General features: G+C 37.1%; 1 protein-coding gene across 1 annotated transcript in view; it reads left to right on the top strand.

Moving 5' to 3' along the window:
• The first annotated feature begins 2,082 nt into the window (after positions 1-2,082).
• Positions 2,083-18,497, top strand: part of OXCT1 (3-oxoacid CoA-transferase 1) — a 177,540-nt gene continuing 161,125 nt past the window's right edge. The window contains exons 1-3 of the mRNA XM_051990357.1: positions 2,083-2,304; positions 6,135-6,243; positions 8,914-9,004. Of these exons, the coding sequence (XP_051846317.1) occupies positions 2,212-2,304; positions 6,135-6,243; positions 8,914-9,004 (293 nt within the window). The 5' untranslated portion in view covers positions 2,083-2,211. The remainder of the gene's footprint in view (positions 2,305-6,134; positions 6,244-8,913; positions 9,005-18,497) is intronic.

The raw sequence follows: 18,497 nt of genomic DNA, 5'->3' as shown, positions 1-18,497 counted from the left end.
CATTCAGACTCTTATTCCACATGAAGTCCAGGAGGTGAAAATTTCTGTTTCCAGCCCAAACTCAGCTAGCCCCACGGAGCAGCACTTGTCATTTGTCTCTTCCTGGAGGTGTTTGCCCTTCACAAGGGTTAATCCCTAACCCAGGGTTTTCTTCTGATCTTCTCAGATTGTATCTTGAGGACCCTCTATTCTGCTCCAAGTCTTCTTGATTTTTAACCAGTCTATGTTTGCCCTGAGGTGCAAGTTTGTTCTGTTTGTAGAGGAATTCTGAAAAGCTTCTGTCCCTTACACTCAATCAATAATTTTGGGACCTCTACTATTCTATGTAGGCAAAATTTCCCTTCAGAAAAGCTGGTTATCACTAAGTGATTTAGAAGAGTTAATCAGACACAATCTGGTAATTAATTAATCTGGGTAAATACTTACCCAGAGCCTACATTGTATCTGGTATTATGTTAGGCTTTGGGCACATAAATCCAAAGCCAGACAAGGCTCAAGCAACTTATATTTTATAATAAAGAAGAGGCAATTGAATTATATGACTAAAATTGGCTTAAGTACAGCTGGCTGGTGAAATACATAGAGTTCTGGGTCTAGAATCAGAAAGACTCATCTATCTGAATTTCAAATTCAAACAATTACTAGCTGTATGATCCTGGGCAAGTCATCCAACGGGGTTTGCTTCAGTTTCCTCTCCTGTAAAATGAGCTAGAGAAGGAAATGGCAAAAAACTCCAGTATCTTTGCCAAGAAAATCCCAGATTGGGTCATACAACAACAATACTATTGAGAAAAGTAAATGCTTTAATGGTAGTGTGTCTGGATGATCCATGTTTTGTTTCCTATAATTCCCTGAAAGTTTTAGTACCAGAAGTTGAGTATTGATTATCAAAAGAACCTATCATTTGGGGAGTCAGAGAGAGTAGAATCAAAATTAGAATCAGAAGATCTGGATTCATAATCGTATTTGTGTGACCTTATGAAAATGATATAAACTCTTTTGCTTTGTTTCTTTATATCTGTAAATTGATACGGAGCTGTGATAATGACCTCTGAGGTGAGGTGAATATTGATAGTATGAAACTTTTTTTTCCTTCTCTAATATTACCACGGAAAAGAAGTAGGAAGCCCCGCTTATAGGTCAGATCCAGGTTTGCAGAGAAATTTCCCAACGAGATTCTAGTTTTAACGGAATTCAGTCTGTCACCTTTGACCTTAGATGTCAAACCTACAGTCGGAGCAGAGGTATCAAACACACTGCTTGCTGCTTGAGTGACTCCTTTAAGGAATTAAAATTTAGTTAGGAAATATTTCATTAACCAAATAGAAATACAATAGAAGATCTTTGTCAAAAAAGAGATTTTTGAATTAAGAGGCTGCCCCCGGGATCCTAACTAGAGGTTTAGTGTCCTGCCCACCTTCTATTTCAATGTGACGATATAGTTTCAGGGCAAGGGAAGTGGAGGGAGGAACAAGTTATTTTTTAAATTAAAAAACTTTTTTTTTTTTAGAAAAAGTATATTTTATGTACAGGAAACAATTCTATTAATAGTCTGAATCCAGTCCCTTGCAGGGGCTAGGTGAAGACCCCGCAGCCTCCAGTCTGATTTTCCATTTGTGTGCCGTATCTGAACGAGGGAAGGACGAGATTAGGAGGAGGTGGAGTGGGGTAGAATCTCAGTAAGAATACCAGATCTTCAGAGGGCTTGCTTCCAGAGTTCGGGCTGCCACCGAATTCCCTGGCAAGTACTTATCTAAAATAATGACTTTGGCGGGGATTCGGACGCTTTTAGCCTCTCTTAACACTTTCAACCAAAACATCACCAAGCAAGCAGCTTGGAGATCTCTTAACTCACTCCTTCCTTCTTCTCTCCCCCAACCCGAGGAAACTAAGTCACCTGAGTTTCTTCATCTATAGGCCAGAAGCCCTTCGACCCTCACCTCCGCTCTGGGGGGCTCCTGGCCCCTCCCTTTCGGGCTATGCAAGGGTTAAAGAGGACGTCCCAGCGTGGCGTCGGGGGTAGAGTTTCCAGCCCTCCCTTGGCCCACGCTCCTTCCTCTCCACCCCACCCCTCCCGCGGGAAGCGAAGGGGTAGAGCGTTTCTCGGGAGTTGCTGCATAGGTGCCAGCTGCACTTTCGAAGGAGCAGTTGCGCTCCGGTGCCCTTGCTCGGGCTCCCTTTCATCCTTCCGGGCTTGTAGCCATCCTGAAGATGGCGGCTTACAAACTCCTCTCCTCTGGGCTCAGACTCAGCATCTCCTTTTCTGGAGTCAAGGGCGCCCGGAACGGACCCCCACTTGCCAAGGTAAAGAGCTCTAAGGGGGCCCGAGGCAGGGGAATCTCCGGAGTTTGCCCCCTTTGTCGTCCCTGTCCGTCCTTCCAAAACAGAGATGGATTTTAGGGGGGCGGCGGAAGAACCCCGGCCAATTTGTAGCGTCCGTGTCCTGCCAACCTTTAGCACATGTTGCTTTTTGCTTACTCTACTCCTTTGCCCTGGCCCCGCAGCGTTGGCCGCAGCTGCTTGGACCTGGAAGATAGGATGGGAAAGGAGACGGTTGGGAGAGACGCTTTGGGATGTGTAGTGGGGGGCACCGCCTGCCCGGCTCCCGCGATCGGTGGAGGGCTTTGACAGGGTCCCCTCCCATCTGCCTTGCCCTCGCTGCTGCGCGCCCGGGTTTTCCGGGCTGGATGGGAGCGCCGAACTGGGGCGCACCGGGGAAGAGTAGGGAGTATCTGCTTAAGCGGGGAATCCGACTCTATTCCTGTGTGTGCATGTGTCACTGCTTGGGTGGGGAGACGGATGAGCCGAGGCCGTGGAGAAAGTTCCAGGCCCCGGACGAGATGGGGCATCTGGTGCCCGGGCAGGTTAGCCGGGGTGGGGAATATTCTCGTACAAAGCTTTGAGCAGGAGGCGGGTGGCTAACTCTTGCTCCCCCGCCCTTCGGGGAAAAGACGTTGAGCTGGGGATGCTTCTGGGAGGGGTGGGGGTGTGTGTCGGTTGTGGGGCGTGCACTTAGGACGCGCTGGGGGAGGGAGAGAGGGGGAGCTGTGGGAGTGAGACGCACCGGAGTCCTACCGTCTCCCTACAGAGCGGAGAGGCCGGACCTTGCCGCTAACTTGGCCTTCTAGGCGGCGCTGGAGCTCGGCGTCCAGAAGCTGCTCTGCGGGTCCTCCGCAGGGTGGCTTTCACTTGGGAGACGTTTTGGGGGGCGGAGAGCCCCTCTGAGAGCTGGATACAGTTCGCTTACTTTGATTCTTTCTTCTCTTCTCGTGCTCACCTAATTATGCCCAAAGGGCTTCAATGGAACCTTACTGTTCCTATTTATTTATTTTGTGAAGGAAGGAAGAATTGGGTGTTAAACCAGGTCTGTTCCCCACTACTGATAGCTTTTTTGTTTATAGCATTACTTGCTCTCTACTGGAGGCGGCATTTCTAAGCTTTTATACCAGCTAGTTCCTAGTACAAGCTGCCTTTCTCATGTCCGATCTCCCTTCTTCCCTATCCCCTTCTTTCTCCCTCCTACCTTTTCTTCTTCCTTTTTTCTTTCTCACTCCTCAACTTTATCCACCTTTCCTTCTTTCTCCCTCTCTCCTTTCTTACCCCTTTACCCTTTTGTCTTTTTCTCTGTCCTTCTCTCTCCTCTTTTTCCTTCTTTCCCCCTCTTTTCTCTTCCCCCCTTCTTTCTCCTTTCTCCCTCTGTTTCTCTCTCTCATTTAATAAGAAATCTAAGATCAGCTGGAGTTCGTTAGGTCTCAAAGTTCACTTGATCATAAAAGACTGAACTGGGCTTGCATAGTAAATGAGATTGCCTTTTCGTTAAAAGGGAAGAGGAAAAGGACTATATTTTTTAGGCCCAATAGGTGTCATGCGCACACTAAGTTGCAATAGATATTTGTTGGTTTGATTTTGGCCAGTGAAGTTAATGGACCCCTTTTAATCCACGAATTACTTTCTAGGATTACACTAGGGAAATGACTGCCAATATATTTTTTTAAAAGAATGTGTTTATTTTTGAACAGAACAGCTTTGGCAAGGGAGTGTAGCAGGGCAAAGACAGGTGTTTCACCAAGTTTTGCGTCACCTGCAGAACTTGATGACTTAAAATTTTATTGTAATAAAGTGTAATATTTGAGGTAAAACTTTTATTACTTTTATCTTGGCATTTTACCATCACAGAATTTTTATTGTTACTTATGATGAATGTTACTTGATAAATGAAACAATCCTTTCTTAGAGAAGATACTGCTTCATTTTTGCTGAACATTTAAGGTGTTAAAATAAGGCCTATGTAAAAAAAGTAAAGGTGTAAGTAAGGACTAACTTACAAATGTGTAATGAAAAACTCATTGGCTTGGCATCTGTAAGATCTAGTTTTGGCTCTATCAATAATTAGCTGTATAACGGGTCAATCACTTTAAAACTTGGTGGCTCTTTGTCCAAAATTAGATTAGGTATTAGTAATAAGTCACTTTTATTTAGTTCCTTAAGGCTTATGAAACTCTTTCCTTAATAACCTTGAGATAGCTGGGTAATTTAAGTCTATTCTAGCTTTTAAAATTCTATTGTGTAGAATTTAAAAAAAAAAACTTTTTTTTTTTTTTAATTAGTGGAATGGCACTACATTCTCTTGTCACTCTGTGTTTAAATTGTCTATCCCCTGTAACTGAAATGTTTTTCCTCACTTCTAATTTCATAGAATCCCTCCTATTCTTCAAAGTTCAACTTAAATACTACCACCTATCCCTAGTGCGAGGCACACATTACATGTTTTAAAAGTTCTTGATTGCTAATTGGTTGTTGGCTTATGCTAGGAATTAAATATTTAAATAACTGAATGTCATGTAATTACAGGTGAAGCAGTGATGGACAATTTATGTTATAATTATATTTTCTTCTCTGAGGACAGAAAAATATATTTTTTATCTCCCATCTTCCTTAAACACATAGTTCCTACTATTATTAGAAGCTTAATTTATACTACCTATTTATTTTTTAAGTTAAGCATCCTTCACTGATTCTTCATTGGTTACAGAATTTATACCTGACAGGGATCTTGGCGATCATCTTTCTAGCCCAATCTCTTCATTAAGGAATACTCTTGTGCCTCACTTTGCTTGCTGTAAAGGGAAAAGGACAATTGTCCACAATCACTGAATATTAAAAATAGAAATGACCTTAGAGGTGTCTCAGCCACCTTCTTTTACAGAAAAGGGAACTCAGACCATGAGACATTAAATTTCTTGCCTCTGGTCCTACACTCCATAAGTGGTCAAAACCAGGTATTTGAAGCCAGGCACTCTATTGTCTGGTTCATCACTTCTTACTATCTGCACCTCATATAAGAACATGATGAATTCTTTAAAATGAGGTATGATTTCTTGCCATCTCTTGTCCTTTGCTCTAGTAACTCCCCAAAATCTGTGTGCATGTATCCAGCAGGGACATCTACTTATCTCTTGATGGTACCATAGATCCTTGTCTACAGGTTAAGTATAGATAAGCTACACTATTTTGGATTTTAATTTCTGAGCTTCCTTATTTATAAAAGAAGTCTGAGGAACACCCAGATCACTTTCATCTTTAATATTCAGTGATTCTGAGACTGTAGATTTTTCTTCTTTAACTGTCTTTATTACACATAGTAACACAGTCTGGTAGAAGAAAAGCTTTCTAATAGAAAATAGATGCAGTTTTTCATGATTATCTCCCTCCACCCCAAATCAAATATTCTTACAATGTAAGAGTGTTTTTGTTTGCCACATAGAGTTTAATGACTTAGGGCCATGCTCATTGACCTAATAAAAGTCAGAAATAAAATTTGAACAATGCTCTTCCTGATTGACTCCTAGGTTCAGCACTCTAGTTAATCAGTCAGTAACCATTTATGATGTACCTGTTGTGTGCCAGATATTACGTCCACATGCTGTGCTGATTTCCCAAACATAATATATCCTCGATAGTAGTGTTGTATTCTGTGTTGGGGTTGGAAATTTGTACACTGTTAAAACCACAAAGTCCTTGCATGTTTGGATGAGTAAATAGTGTCTATGAAAAATGAAAAATCAATTTACTTTCCTACTTCCCTTGTATAAAGTGAAGTTGCCTCTGTATCTTTTTTCCCCTCCACATTCTAGGCATGTGGTTGCTACTTTTCCACCAGCACTTGCCATCACACTCAGTTTTATAAAGATCCAGTGGAAGCAGTCAAAGATATTCCAGATGGATCCACACTCCTAGTTGGTGGTGAGTAACTTCATTCTTTTTCAGCATATAGGAGTGGATTTATCTTGTTATTCAGTTGAGGGACACAGTTTAATAGTGGAACTGTGAGACATCATTACTGTTCTGGATAAATCATGTTGATGATCAAAAAACAACCCTGAATTAGGGATGGTGACATGTCTAGATTGTGATTCCTTTGGAATGGGCAATTCCCAGATGAGGAAGCTTCCAGTGCTGGCCAGCATCTTCTCTGTCACCTTTCATTTGGGAAAGCTGCACAGTTACTGAGGTGTGAAGAGTCTTATCCAGGATCATAAAGACATTATATATAAGGGATGTTTCAAGACTGCTGATTCTTGAAAGAGTACTTTTATTTTTCTGGTTCTTTTTTTTTGGAGGTATAGCCACATTTAATTCTCATTCTTTCCCTGTCTCTACCTCCATATATATATATATACTCACATACACATATGCATATATAAGTACACATATGTATATATATATATTTATATAAAATTTATATGTATGCATGTGTGTGTGTATGTATGTATATATATTTACTTGTCCTTTCTTTTGATTCCTTTTTGTTATGATGGAAAAACTTTTACTTGTATTAGTCTCATTGATAGTGGTCTTTTTTTTAATAATAGCTTTTTATTTTCAAAATTTATACAAAGGTAGTTTTTAAAATTCACCCGTGCAAAATCTTGTTTTCCAACTTTTTCTCCCTCCCTCCCCTAGACAGCAAGTAATCATATGTTAAGCATGTACAATTCTTCTATACATATTTCCACATTTTAATAGTAGTCTTTATTTTTAAAAATTTATTTATTTTTATTACACATTGCTTTATGAAAAATGTTGGGAGAGAAAAATCAGAGCAAAAGAGAGAGAAAAAGAAACAGAAAAAAGAAGTGAACATAGCATGTGTTGATTTATATTCAATCTCCTTAGTTCTTTTTCTAGACGCAGATGGCATTTTCTGTCCAAAGTCTATTGGGATGGCTTTGGATCACTGAACCACTGAAAAGAACCAAGTCTTTTATAGTTGATCATTGTACATTCTTGCTGTTATTGTGTACAATGTATTCCTGGTTCTGCCTGTTTTGTTCAGCATTAGTTCCTGAAAATCTTTCCAGGCCTTTCTAAACTCAGCTTTTTCATTATTTTTTTGTAGAAAAATAATATTCCTTTATTTCCATACATCACAACTTATTCAGCCATTCCCCAATTGATGGGCATCTACTCATTTTCCAATTCTTTGCTACCACAAAAGAGCTACTACAAATATTTTTGCACATGTGGGTTCTTTCCCTTCTTTTATGATTTCCTTGGAATACAAACCCAGTAGAAACATTGCGGGATCAAAAGGTATATACAGTTTGATAGCCCTTTGAGCATAGTTCCAAATTGCTCTACAGAATGACTGGATCATTTCACAACTCCACCAACAATGCATTATTGCCCCTGTTTTCCCACATCCTCTCCAACATTTATCATTATCTTTTCCTGTCATCTTAGCCAATCTGAGAGGTGTGATGCGGTTTTAATTTGCATTTCTCTAATCAGTAGCAATTTAAAGCATTTTTTCCTGTGATTGTAGATGACTTCAATTTTGTCATCTTAAAATTGTCTATTCATATCCTTTGACTATTTCTGATAATAGTTTTAATAGTAGGCTAAACCATTTTATAAACTATATACTAAAATTTTTATAACTTGAAGAGATCTTTCAGATAATTTTGGTTCAATTCCTTCCTTTCAGGAATTGGAAAAAGCTTTCACTAATTCCTAGAAAAAAATGACATTTCTTTCTTTTAATTCTCATAGCATTTTATGTTTCTTTCATTATATGTCTACTTTCTGCCTTTTATCATAGTTATTGTGTACATAGCTTTTTTGCCTTTTAGACTATAAATTCTAAAAGGCAAGGGCACCGTCTTAACTTTTCTGTGTTTCTCACAGAACCTGACTTGTGGTTTTTACTTGTGTGTGACTTGCTGTTCAGTCATTTTCAGTGATATCTGATCCATTAGAAGTTTTCTTAGCAAAGATATTAGAATGGTTTGCCAGTATGAGGAATTGAGGCAAACAGGGTTAAGTGACTCACTCAGGTTCACACAGCTACTAAGTGTCTGAAGCTGAGGAGATGATTTTTCCAAACTCTAGGCCTGTCATCTAGCTGCTCTAATAAGTTTTTAGTAAGTGCTTCTGAAGTTGTAGGCATTGGGGTTACAGAGACAAATGGGAAGTGGTACCTACCTTTAAGTAATTTATCCAAGTGTTGGAAGGCATAACTTGAATTCTTTCTGAATCCAGGATAAGAAATCGTATCTGCTACCCATGCTGCCTCTTATAGCCAGCCATATGGGAGGTAAAAACCAAAACAAGATAACAATAGTAAAAGTAAAGGGAATAGAAGATATATTTCCTAACTTGTCCATTATTATCAGTATTGTATACTGATTGTATACTGAGCTCAAAGCTTTGACTAGAATTTTTTTTTTTAGTTTTATATAAATTGAAATGGGACTATAATTCAATCATACTTAATAAATTCAGAATTTTTTCCTTTCCCTTTACCATATACATAGTCATTTTAAATTAAAACAAAAAGCATAAGCATTGCTATCACTCTTAAGAAAATGCAGACTTTCTTAAACTTTGCTCATTCTTTTGGGAATACTATAGGTTTTGGGCTCTGTGGAATTCCAGAAAACCTCATAGGAGCTTTATTGAAGACTGGAGTAAAGGGACTAACTGCAGTAAGTAATAATGCAGGGTAAGTGTCCTCAACAACCACTTTAAAAGATCTTGACAAGTTGTTGAATTATCACTTAATGAAATGAAATAATTTAATGAATTAAAAATGTTAAAAAAAAAAAACCCAAAAAAACAAAACCTGAAACAAAGAAAATTCTTGGATAAAAAGGAAACATAAACAGTTTGGAGATTTCACTTACCTGGCTTCATTTGTTTAACTGTTTTGAGAGCCGGTGGACACAATTAAAATTGTAACAAGCTTTCAAAATAATTTTCACCTCTTACTTTTGGTAAGATTTTTTTTCCCTTAAAAAACCTTGAAATTTACAATTAACATTGGGATATGTAGTTCTCTGTTAAATTTTGGATGAAAAGGCTTTTGGTCAATCCTTCCTTATTGTGACCAAAGGACACAGATTCAGAGCAAGAAGAGATCTAAGAGATAATTTAATCTAATTGCATTAGGGGTTAGAAGTAGATTTGTCCAAAGTTCCATGAGTAATAAGTGTTAGAACAGCATTTGACTTAGAGTTTTTAGATTCTTAATCCAGTGTTCTCTCTACTTTTTTAAGCAACTCAAGTGCTCTCACTTGTACGTTTTTTCTCTCTTCTCTCTCTCTCTCTCTCTCTGGTCCTTCTCTTTTTCATTCGCATACACACAGAACAAGGAAGGTATTTACCTGCTTAGAAAAACACAGTAGTGTTATGTACATGCCATATCGATAGCTATCTCTAATCTATCTCTCTGTTTATCTATAATCATCTTTGTCTGTCTGTCTTTTCTCTTCCTCTCTCATTCTGTCCCTTTTCCTTTCTGTTTCTCTATCTCTTGAAAACTGCTAATGTTTAATTGCAAATATACCATGAATTATTTAGTTAATGTGAAATCTCTTTTAAATGTCTGCTTTTGGTCATTTTATTGTTTCTTGTGATCTAGATGCCTGAATAGAGAATGTATTTATTAAATTCATGGATTATGCCATTTGGGATGGAGATGGGGGGAGTGAAAGGGAGAGATGATATTAGGGCTCATCAAAATTTAAATGATTTAATTGATAAAATGATTAGGAACCTATAGTAATGTCTGATGAAAGGAAGTCCAAGGAAAGGACAAAACTGCAGGTAAAAATTTTGGTGAAGGATTAGTTTTGTTCACTTAAGAAAAAGCGTGAAAAGACTTACATTATATAAAAGATAGATTGAGACAATGATGTAAAACAGTCATATACAAGATAACTTAGAACACAATAAAATTCTGGACTTGATTATGTTATGTTCATACTTATTCTTGCATACATGTCTCTAGTCATTTGTATCAAGATAATTTTATTTAAGGAGGCAAGAAGTGTACAAGAAGCAGACTGGAGAAAAGAAAAAGAAAAAGGGCTTTGACTCCAGGGTGTGACCTTTATTTTACATATGATATTACATTTTCTCTTCCACCCTCCTCACTTCTTTGGGAAGCAGAAATTCCCAAGGAGTTTTCTGTTACGGGGTTCTGAAGCCATTTTAATCCCAGTTTTTTGTAGTTTAGTTATCATTTCAGTCTTGTCTGACTCTTTGTCACCTCAGATAGGTTTCCTTGACAAAAATACTGGAGTGGTTTGCCATTTCCTTCCAAGGCTCATTTTACAGAGACCAACAGGCCCAACTACTAAATGTCTGAGGCCAGATTTGAACTCACATGATGAGTCTTTCTGACTTTTACCCTGCATTCTATCCAATATGCTACCTAGGTGCTTTCTTAATTCTGATATTTTAATAACTTTAATAGATCCATGATCTTATCAATGTGGATAGCTCATAAGCTCTTACAGAAATACAGATTTCAACTCATTGATGCTTGTTCATGTTCAGCATTTATTGTTTGCCCTTGTTTCTCATATATATTCTCTTCAGGGAATCCATCTAACATGGGGTCAAAGATAGCCAGCTGAAAGAGACTTTGGAGGTTGTCAAATCCAGTCCCCTCATTTTACTGATGAGGAACCTAGAGTGACTGACTGGCTTAGGATCACCTAGCTACTAAGTGTCAGAGGTGGGATACACTGGGGTATCTTCCTTTGCATCTCTTGATGGAGCATTATGCTCTCATTATATTACTGACCCATCTTTTTTTTTTTTTTCCTATTATGCATTTCTCTTTGCTGATATCCTTTATCTCTGTATTTCTTGAGCAATTCTTTGTTGGTAATGTATTTGCAGGCTGCTTATGTTTGCCATATACCATTTTTCCTCATTGATCTTTGTAGCCATTTCTACTTTTTAATTATTTAAAGGCTGGGAAGTCCCTTGACTTTCTGTCTGCAACCAACCTGGTGGAGAGCCTCATGATCAGTGGGTGATGAATTCTTTGACTATGGCAACAAAGAAAAATATAAAATGGTCTTTTTGTCTTGTTCTCTACAGACTTGCTTGCAGATGAAAGAAAATGGGACAAAGGGTTCCAAGAATTGGACCATTCTTAGATGTATACAAACATTAACTCAGCTATTAGAATTGTAGATGTGAGATCTTTGTAGTGAATTGGGCATACTATTGACTGAACTGAATTTTATCTGTCTTGACAAGTAGGTGGCACAGTGAGTTAGTGCTTGCCTGTAGTCAGAAAAATCCAGTTTCAAATTTGAACTAAGATACTTAATTGCCTTTGTAATCCTGGACAAGTTGCTTAGCCACTGCCTGCTTCAGTTTCCTCATCTGTAAAATTCCTCTCACTGTTAAAAGGATAAAATGAAGGGTGTGTGTGTGTGTGTGTGTGTATGTGTGTGTTTACATATATAATCACTTTGTAAACCATAAAGCGCTATTCAAATACTATTATTATTATTGTCTAATTGCTATGAAGAAAATAGGAAAAAAGTTACAGTAGAAATGGAAGGAAAGTTCACTTTGGAGAGGCAAATAATGACAAACAGTTATATGCGTAGAGCATTTATTAAGCGTTTACTCTATGCTGCCAGGCATTTTGCTCAGTTGTAGGAATATAAATTTGTTGCTAAGTCATTTTTCAGTTGTATTGGATTCTTCATGACCCCATTTGGGGTTTTCTCAGCAAAGATACTAGAGTGATTGGACATATTCTTCTCCAGCTCATTTTACAAATGAGGAAACTGAGGTAAAGAGGGCTAAGTGATTATTTTAGGTCACACAGTAAGTGTGTGAGAATGTATTTGAACTTAGAAAATGAGTTTTCCTTACTAGACCTTACTAGACTAGAACACCCTCTCCACTGTGTTACCTAACTACCTAAGGATACAAATACAAGTAAGAAAGCCCTTTTCCTCTAGGAGCTTATATTCTCCTAAGAGATTTACACCTAAAGGGGAGCTGAATCCATGTAAAACCTATGATTGTTATGGTGATGTGATATGGAGCAGTCCAGGAAATGAAATGGATGCCTGGGGCTTGGCCAGATAAAGCAGAAGCTTATCTATCAGAACCTAGAGATCCTGGAGAAAGTAGAGAAGAGGGAGATAAAGAAATTGGCATTTGTTTCACTCAATTTCGATTTTTAAAAATCATTTAGGAACCTAATACATAATGTTCTCTGAAACCTAAGAAGTCTCTTCAAAAGTCCTATTCTGATGCTACATTGAGGTGAACTTCAGTAAGATATCTAAAATTGGAGTTTCTGAAATTGCTAGAGAAAAAGATGGGCTTTGAGTATGTAGGCTTGCAGGGATTGCAGTCTAATATAGATAGGTATACAATTTATCGATAGACAACTTAAGGACCATCTCTAAACAATAGACTACTTTGAGGATTTAAATTTGGGTAGGCTTTTCCTCCGCAGAAGGTTAGTTATTAGGTGATAAACATTTTGGGCCATAGTCACAATTAAAATCATTCCCTAGGGAGAAAGAGGATCTTAACCTGGGATCACTAATTTTTTTAAATAAAATTTTAATAACTATTTCATTATGATTAATTTTCTGTGTAATCTTTTGTATTTATCTTATGTATTTAAAAATATTTTGAGGAGGACTTCATATTTTTCACTAAACTTTGTCAAAGGGGTTAAGTGGCACAAAGAGGTCTCTGAGGATGTCCACTTTAAGGGATTATTGAAATCTTGAATTTTTTCAATGTGTTGAAATTACCTAAGAAGTGTGTTTTCTATGCCATCTAGTGGCTAAATATTTATCTTTTTTTTTTTTTTTTTTTTCTTTTTTAAATTGGTTAGAAAGAAGAAAGAAAAGGTGGTGTTTTAGGGATTTTAAAGTAGAAAATTCTTCATAAAGTCATTAGCATATCTTTTGCCACTGACACTTTTTCTTAAATTGATGATGCAATTAGATTTTGATGAGGGTATGCTTTGGTAGAAATAATGAAAAGACATAAATCTTGTCAACCATGTGCAAATGAGAAGAGCAAATCCTTTATGTCATGTAAAAATGGGCAGTACAGTTAAAAATCATTTTAAGGAATGAATTAAACCTGAACTATTGTTCAATGTCACGTGCCAATCAGTACTATATTTAATCCAACCTGTACATGATCAGACAATTAATGGGTACATTTGTCACTACCTTAGAATTTCTTACCCATTTGACCTTCCAATGTTGAAAGTCCTATTGATTTTGCATTTCAGTTTCTATTTTTTCTTCCACTCCAGTTCTTGTACTTTGAAGCATTGCTACGAAAACTATAAAATTACTGATTAGTTCCATGATAGATTTATAACGTGTATTCTCAATGCATCCTCATTGATGATACTTGGCAGAGTTTCTTTTTTAAAATAATTTTCATCTATTATTATCTCATGTTACATAAATTTCCAAACATTTTTTTTCAAGCCTGAAAATTATCCCTCATCTATCACTTTTCAAATTTTGTTGCCTTCTATTTCTGAGAAGATTGAGGTCATTGGTTATGTTTTTTACTCTTTTCTCACTTCAAATTTTTTTGTATTTTTCTCTTTCCTTTTTCCACATACTTTAAAAAATGTTTTATTGATTTCTTTTGTCTTTACATTGTTTTCTTCTAATTAACCCACCTCTTATGGGGGGAAAAAGGGTAAAGAATTAAAGGGTAAAGAACTTTGTCTAATCAATCACTCTCGCCTTCCCTCCTTCCCCCCATAGGGAAGAATGTAGTTAACTCTTTTCTAAGATCTTTATTGATTTTCTTTCCATCACTCAGAGTTCATTTTCCTTGTTAGTGATCCTTTCATTTCTAACCTTATTACTCATTTGTCCTTCCTTACTATACAGTAATATTCCACTACATTCATTTATCATGGTTTTGTTTTATTCACTAGTCATTCTTCAATTAGCACCTAATTTGTTTCCAGTTCTTTGCTACTACAAAGGGTTGCTATGAATATTTGGCTCTCTATTAAGCCATTGTTTCTGGCTTTGACTTCCTTGGAATATATTCAGTAATGAGAACCCTGTATTTACTTTTAAAATAAGTCTTATTGATGCGTTTTGTCTTTATACTTATTGTTTCTAGGTATGCCTTGCCCCAGACATAAAACCTTCCCTTGTGACAATGGAAAAAAAAAATAAACCCTATAAACGACACATTTCCCATTGCTGAAAAGGAGGTGGAATTTTTGTGGTTGTTTCTGTGCAACTGTATTTGGTCATTATTACTTATGTCTGGTTTCTCAAAGATGGAGGATTAGGGATTAGTAATTCAGCCAAACTCTCCTAATATTCCCCTGCAAACAACTTTAAAATGATGTCTGAATCTAATTCTGGATTGGCAGAGCCAATAAACGGTCAGAGGAGATACTTTTCTAGACTAAGACAACTGAGGTCGTCAACAGGAGATGACTGGGATCAGAAAAGCAGCTTCAAGATCTCCTAGACCAGAGCCACTGATAGTGGAGCAACTTGTCAGATAGAGATTAGGAGGCCTTAGCTGGCTGGCTACAGATTGGGAGCTGTTCAGGGACTCCGCCCCCCCTCCCCTGAAGTTCTGGGGTACAGTTCCAGGGCAGAGAGAAGTAGACAATTATAAGGGAGCAGAAGCTCACAGTTCCAGGGTCAAAAGGAACTTTAGTGCAAAGGCTACAGAGGAGTCTGTTTAAAGTGCCAGAAAAACAGTGTCACAACTCTCCCCTGAATTTCACTACCTTGGAAGTACTGAAAACTTGCAGAGCCCCAGAACTAGCTCTGAGAACAGTAGCATTACTTAAAAGTTGAAGCTTGGGATAGTGTCTCCCCCACCCTAGGGAAGCAGAGCCCAACTTTAATATAAAGTTCAAAGTCAAATTGAATAACTTAAAATTGAATAACAAGAATAACCTACCCAGCAATTAAGGACTTTATAAAGCATTTTTGATGAAAAGACCAGAGGTTAATAGAAAATTTGACATTCAAATATAAGACTCAAAAGAAGCATAAAAAAGATAAATGTGAATGAGAAATCATAAGACTCAATAAGGTTAAACTGTTTACATTTTTTATGGAAAGATAATACATGTAATTCCTAAGAATTTTATCATTATTAGGGCAGTTAGAAATAGTCTACATAGAGATCATAAGTATGAATCAATTATATTAGAATAAACTTTAATCTCATTGTAATTGGCTCAGAGAGAGAAGTATACTTCACACCCACCCACAACAGTCACAATTACTTGGATATAGAAGTGTATCTTGTCCAAAAGGGAAATAGAAAGGGAAAGGAGAAGAGATGGTTTCAGGGAGGGGAAAGAGTGGGGAATGGAGGAGATAATAAAAGGGAGAGTAGATTAAGGAAGGCAATGGTTAGAAGCAAAACAGACTTTTAAAAAGATAAAAAAGATGAAAATGGTATGGAGGGAAATAGACAGCAATCATAATTGAATATGAATGGGATGAGCTCACCCACAAAACAGAAGTGGGTAGCAGAATGAATTATAAACTGGAATCTAATAATATATTGTCTAGAAGAGACACACGAAACAGAAAGACACACAATTAAAAAGGAAAATGGAGTACAATTTATTATGCTTCAGCTTAAATAAAAAAAAGGCAGGGGCAGCAATTGCAATCTCTCCAAAAATTGATCTAATTAAAAATGATAATCATGGAAACTATCTTGACAAAAGGTAATGACAATAAAGACAATGAAGTAATGTCAAAAATTTTTATAAACAGTTTCTCTGAAAATAAAAGCTATTCCCCAATTGATAAAGAGCCATGGGATATGAGGTAATGAATAGAGTGAATTCAAATCTAGCCTTAGACAATTACTAGCCATGTGACCATGGGGAAGTTTGCCTCAGTTTCTCATCTGTAAAATGAGCTGAATATGTAAACTGCAAACTACTCTAGTATCTTTACCAAAAAACCTTTAAATGGAGTCATGGAGAAGTGGATACAGCTCAAATGACCAAATAACAAGGGATATAAACAGGCAATTTTCACGACAAGTCAAAGTTATCTTTAGTGATGAAAAAATGCTTGAAATCACTGTTATAAAAATTTAAATTAAAACAGTTCTGAGGAAGCATTTCATAGTTATTAGAAGCAATGAATGCTGGCTGTTATAAGGGAAAATAGATACACTAACAAACTGTTAGAATTGTAATCTGGTCCAATTGTTCTGGAGAATAATTTGAAATTATACCCAAAGGGATATAAAACTGCATAAATAAAAACTGCATACTCCTTGACCCAACAATACCATTATTAGATCTGTTTTCCGGAGATATTTTAAAAAAGGGAAAGGAGCTTATATGTATAAAAATATTTAAAGCAATTCTTTGTAGTGGCAAAGGATTAGAAATCGTGAGGATACACATCAGCTGGTTAAATTGTGTCATATGATTATGATAGAATACTATTATGACGTAATGAATACTGATGGAAGTGATTGCAGAAAAATTAATGGCAATATCTGTGAATTGATGCAAAGTGAAGCAAAAACTGAGATCATTGTATACAATAATAGCAATGTTATAATGATGACCAATTGTGAAAGATTTGACTACTGTGATTAAGACAATGATCCAAGATAATTTCAAAGAACTCCTGGTGAAAAATGCTCACTGCCTTCAAAGACAGAATTGGATAAACACTGAGAACAAACTAAAATATAGTTTCCTTGCTTGTAAAAAAGAGTCCAACTTCTATTTTTAAGTGTTTATTTTTATTTGTATTAATATAATCATGTGTTTTGTTCTCCTTTGCTTTCTTTACTTCATTTTTTCATTTTTTTCTTTCAAGCTTTCCTGTGTTTTTCATAATTTTTTGTTTTTGTCATTACTTATGGCTATGGTACAATAATATCCCATTATATTTATATATCACAATTTCCTTTTTTTATTATAGCTTTTTATTTACAAGATATATGCACGGGTAATTTTTTAGCATTGACAATTGCAAGACCTTTTTTCCAACTTTTCCTCTCCTTCCCTCAACTCCTTCCCCCAGATGGCAGGTTGACCAATACATGTTAAATATGTTGATATATAAGTTAAATACAATATATGTATACATGTCCTAACAGTCATTTTGCTGTACAAAAAGAACCAAAGCAAGACTTTGAAATAGTGTACAATTAGCCTGTGAGGGAAATCAAAAGTGCAGGCGGACAAAAATAGAGGGATTGGGAATTTGATGTAATGGTTCATAGTCAACTCCCAGAGTTCTTTCACTGGGTGTAACTGGTTCAGTTCATTACTGCTCTATTGGAACTGATTTGGTTCATCTTATTGTTGAAGAGGGCCACGTCCATCAGAATTGATCATCATATGGTATTGTTGTTGAAATATATAATGCTCTCCAGGTCCTGCTCATTTCACCCAGCATCAGTTTGTGTAAGTCTCTCCAGGCCTTTCTGAAATCATCCTGCTGGTCATTTCTTACAGAACATATATATCACAATTTCTTTAACCATTTCCCAAATTGATGATCAGGTACTTTGTGTTTTTGCTACCATAAAAGTGTTACCTATAAATAGGCTTGTATATATGTAAAACACTCTCTGTTTCTTTCCCATCTCTCTGTCTCTCTCTGTCTCTCTGTGTCTGTCTGTCTCTCTCTCTGTCTCTGTCTCTCTCTGTCTCTTTTTCTCTTCATCTTTCTCTGTCTCTCTCTCTCTCCATCTGTCTCTCTTTTTCTCTCCATCTCTCTCTCTGTCTCTCCATCTCTTTCTTCATCTCTGTCTCTCTCTCCATCTCTCTCTGTTTCTCTCTTTTTCTCCCCATCTCTTTCTTTGTCTTTTTCTTTCTCCATCTCTCTATCTCTTTTTCTCTGCATCTTTCCGTTTCTCTCTTTCCCTTTCTTTTTCTCCCCATCTCTTTCTCTCCCCTTTCTCCCTCTCTACCTTTCTCCCTCTCCCCCTTACTCCCAGGTGTTTCTCCCTTTTTCCCTTTCTTTTCCCCCAACCTCTCTGGACAACACTCCCCAAACTTTCAGGTTTTGGATGCCAGAGATGAATCTTGCCCAGGATGAGTATGAACGGGGTAGAATTTTCAGCTTTCCTCTTCTTCTTTAACCTATTTTAACATCTACTTTCCTAGGACCAGATAAGGCAGAATGATTCACAAAGTCGGAGACCTATCTTATCCT

The sequence above is a fragment of the Antechinus flavipes genome, chromosome 1, assembly GCF_016432865.1.
Source record: "Antechinus flavipes isolate AdamAnt ecotype Samford, QLD, Australia chromosome 1, AdamAnt_v2, whole genome shotgun sequence".
Classification (NCBI taxonomy): Eukaryota; Metazoa; Chordata; class Mammalia; order Dasyuromorphia; family Dasyuridae; genus Antechinus; species Antechinus flavipes.
The sequence above is the reverse complement of the archived record's forward strand: the minus strand, read 5'-3'. Positions and strand labels throughout refer to the sequence as shown.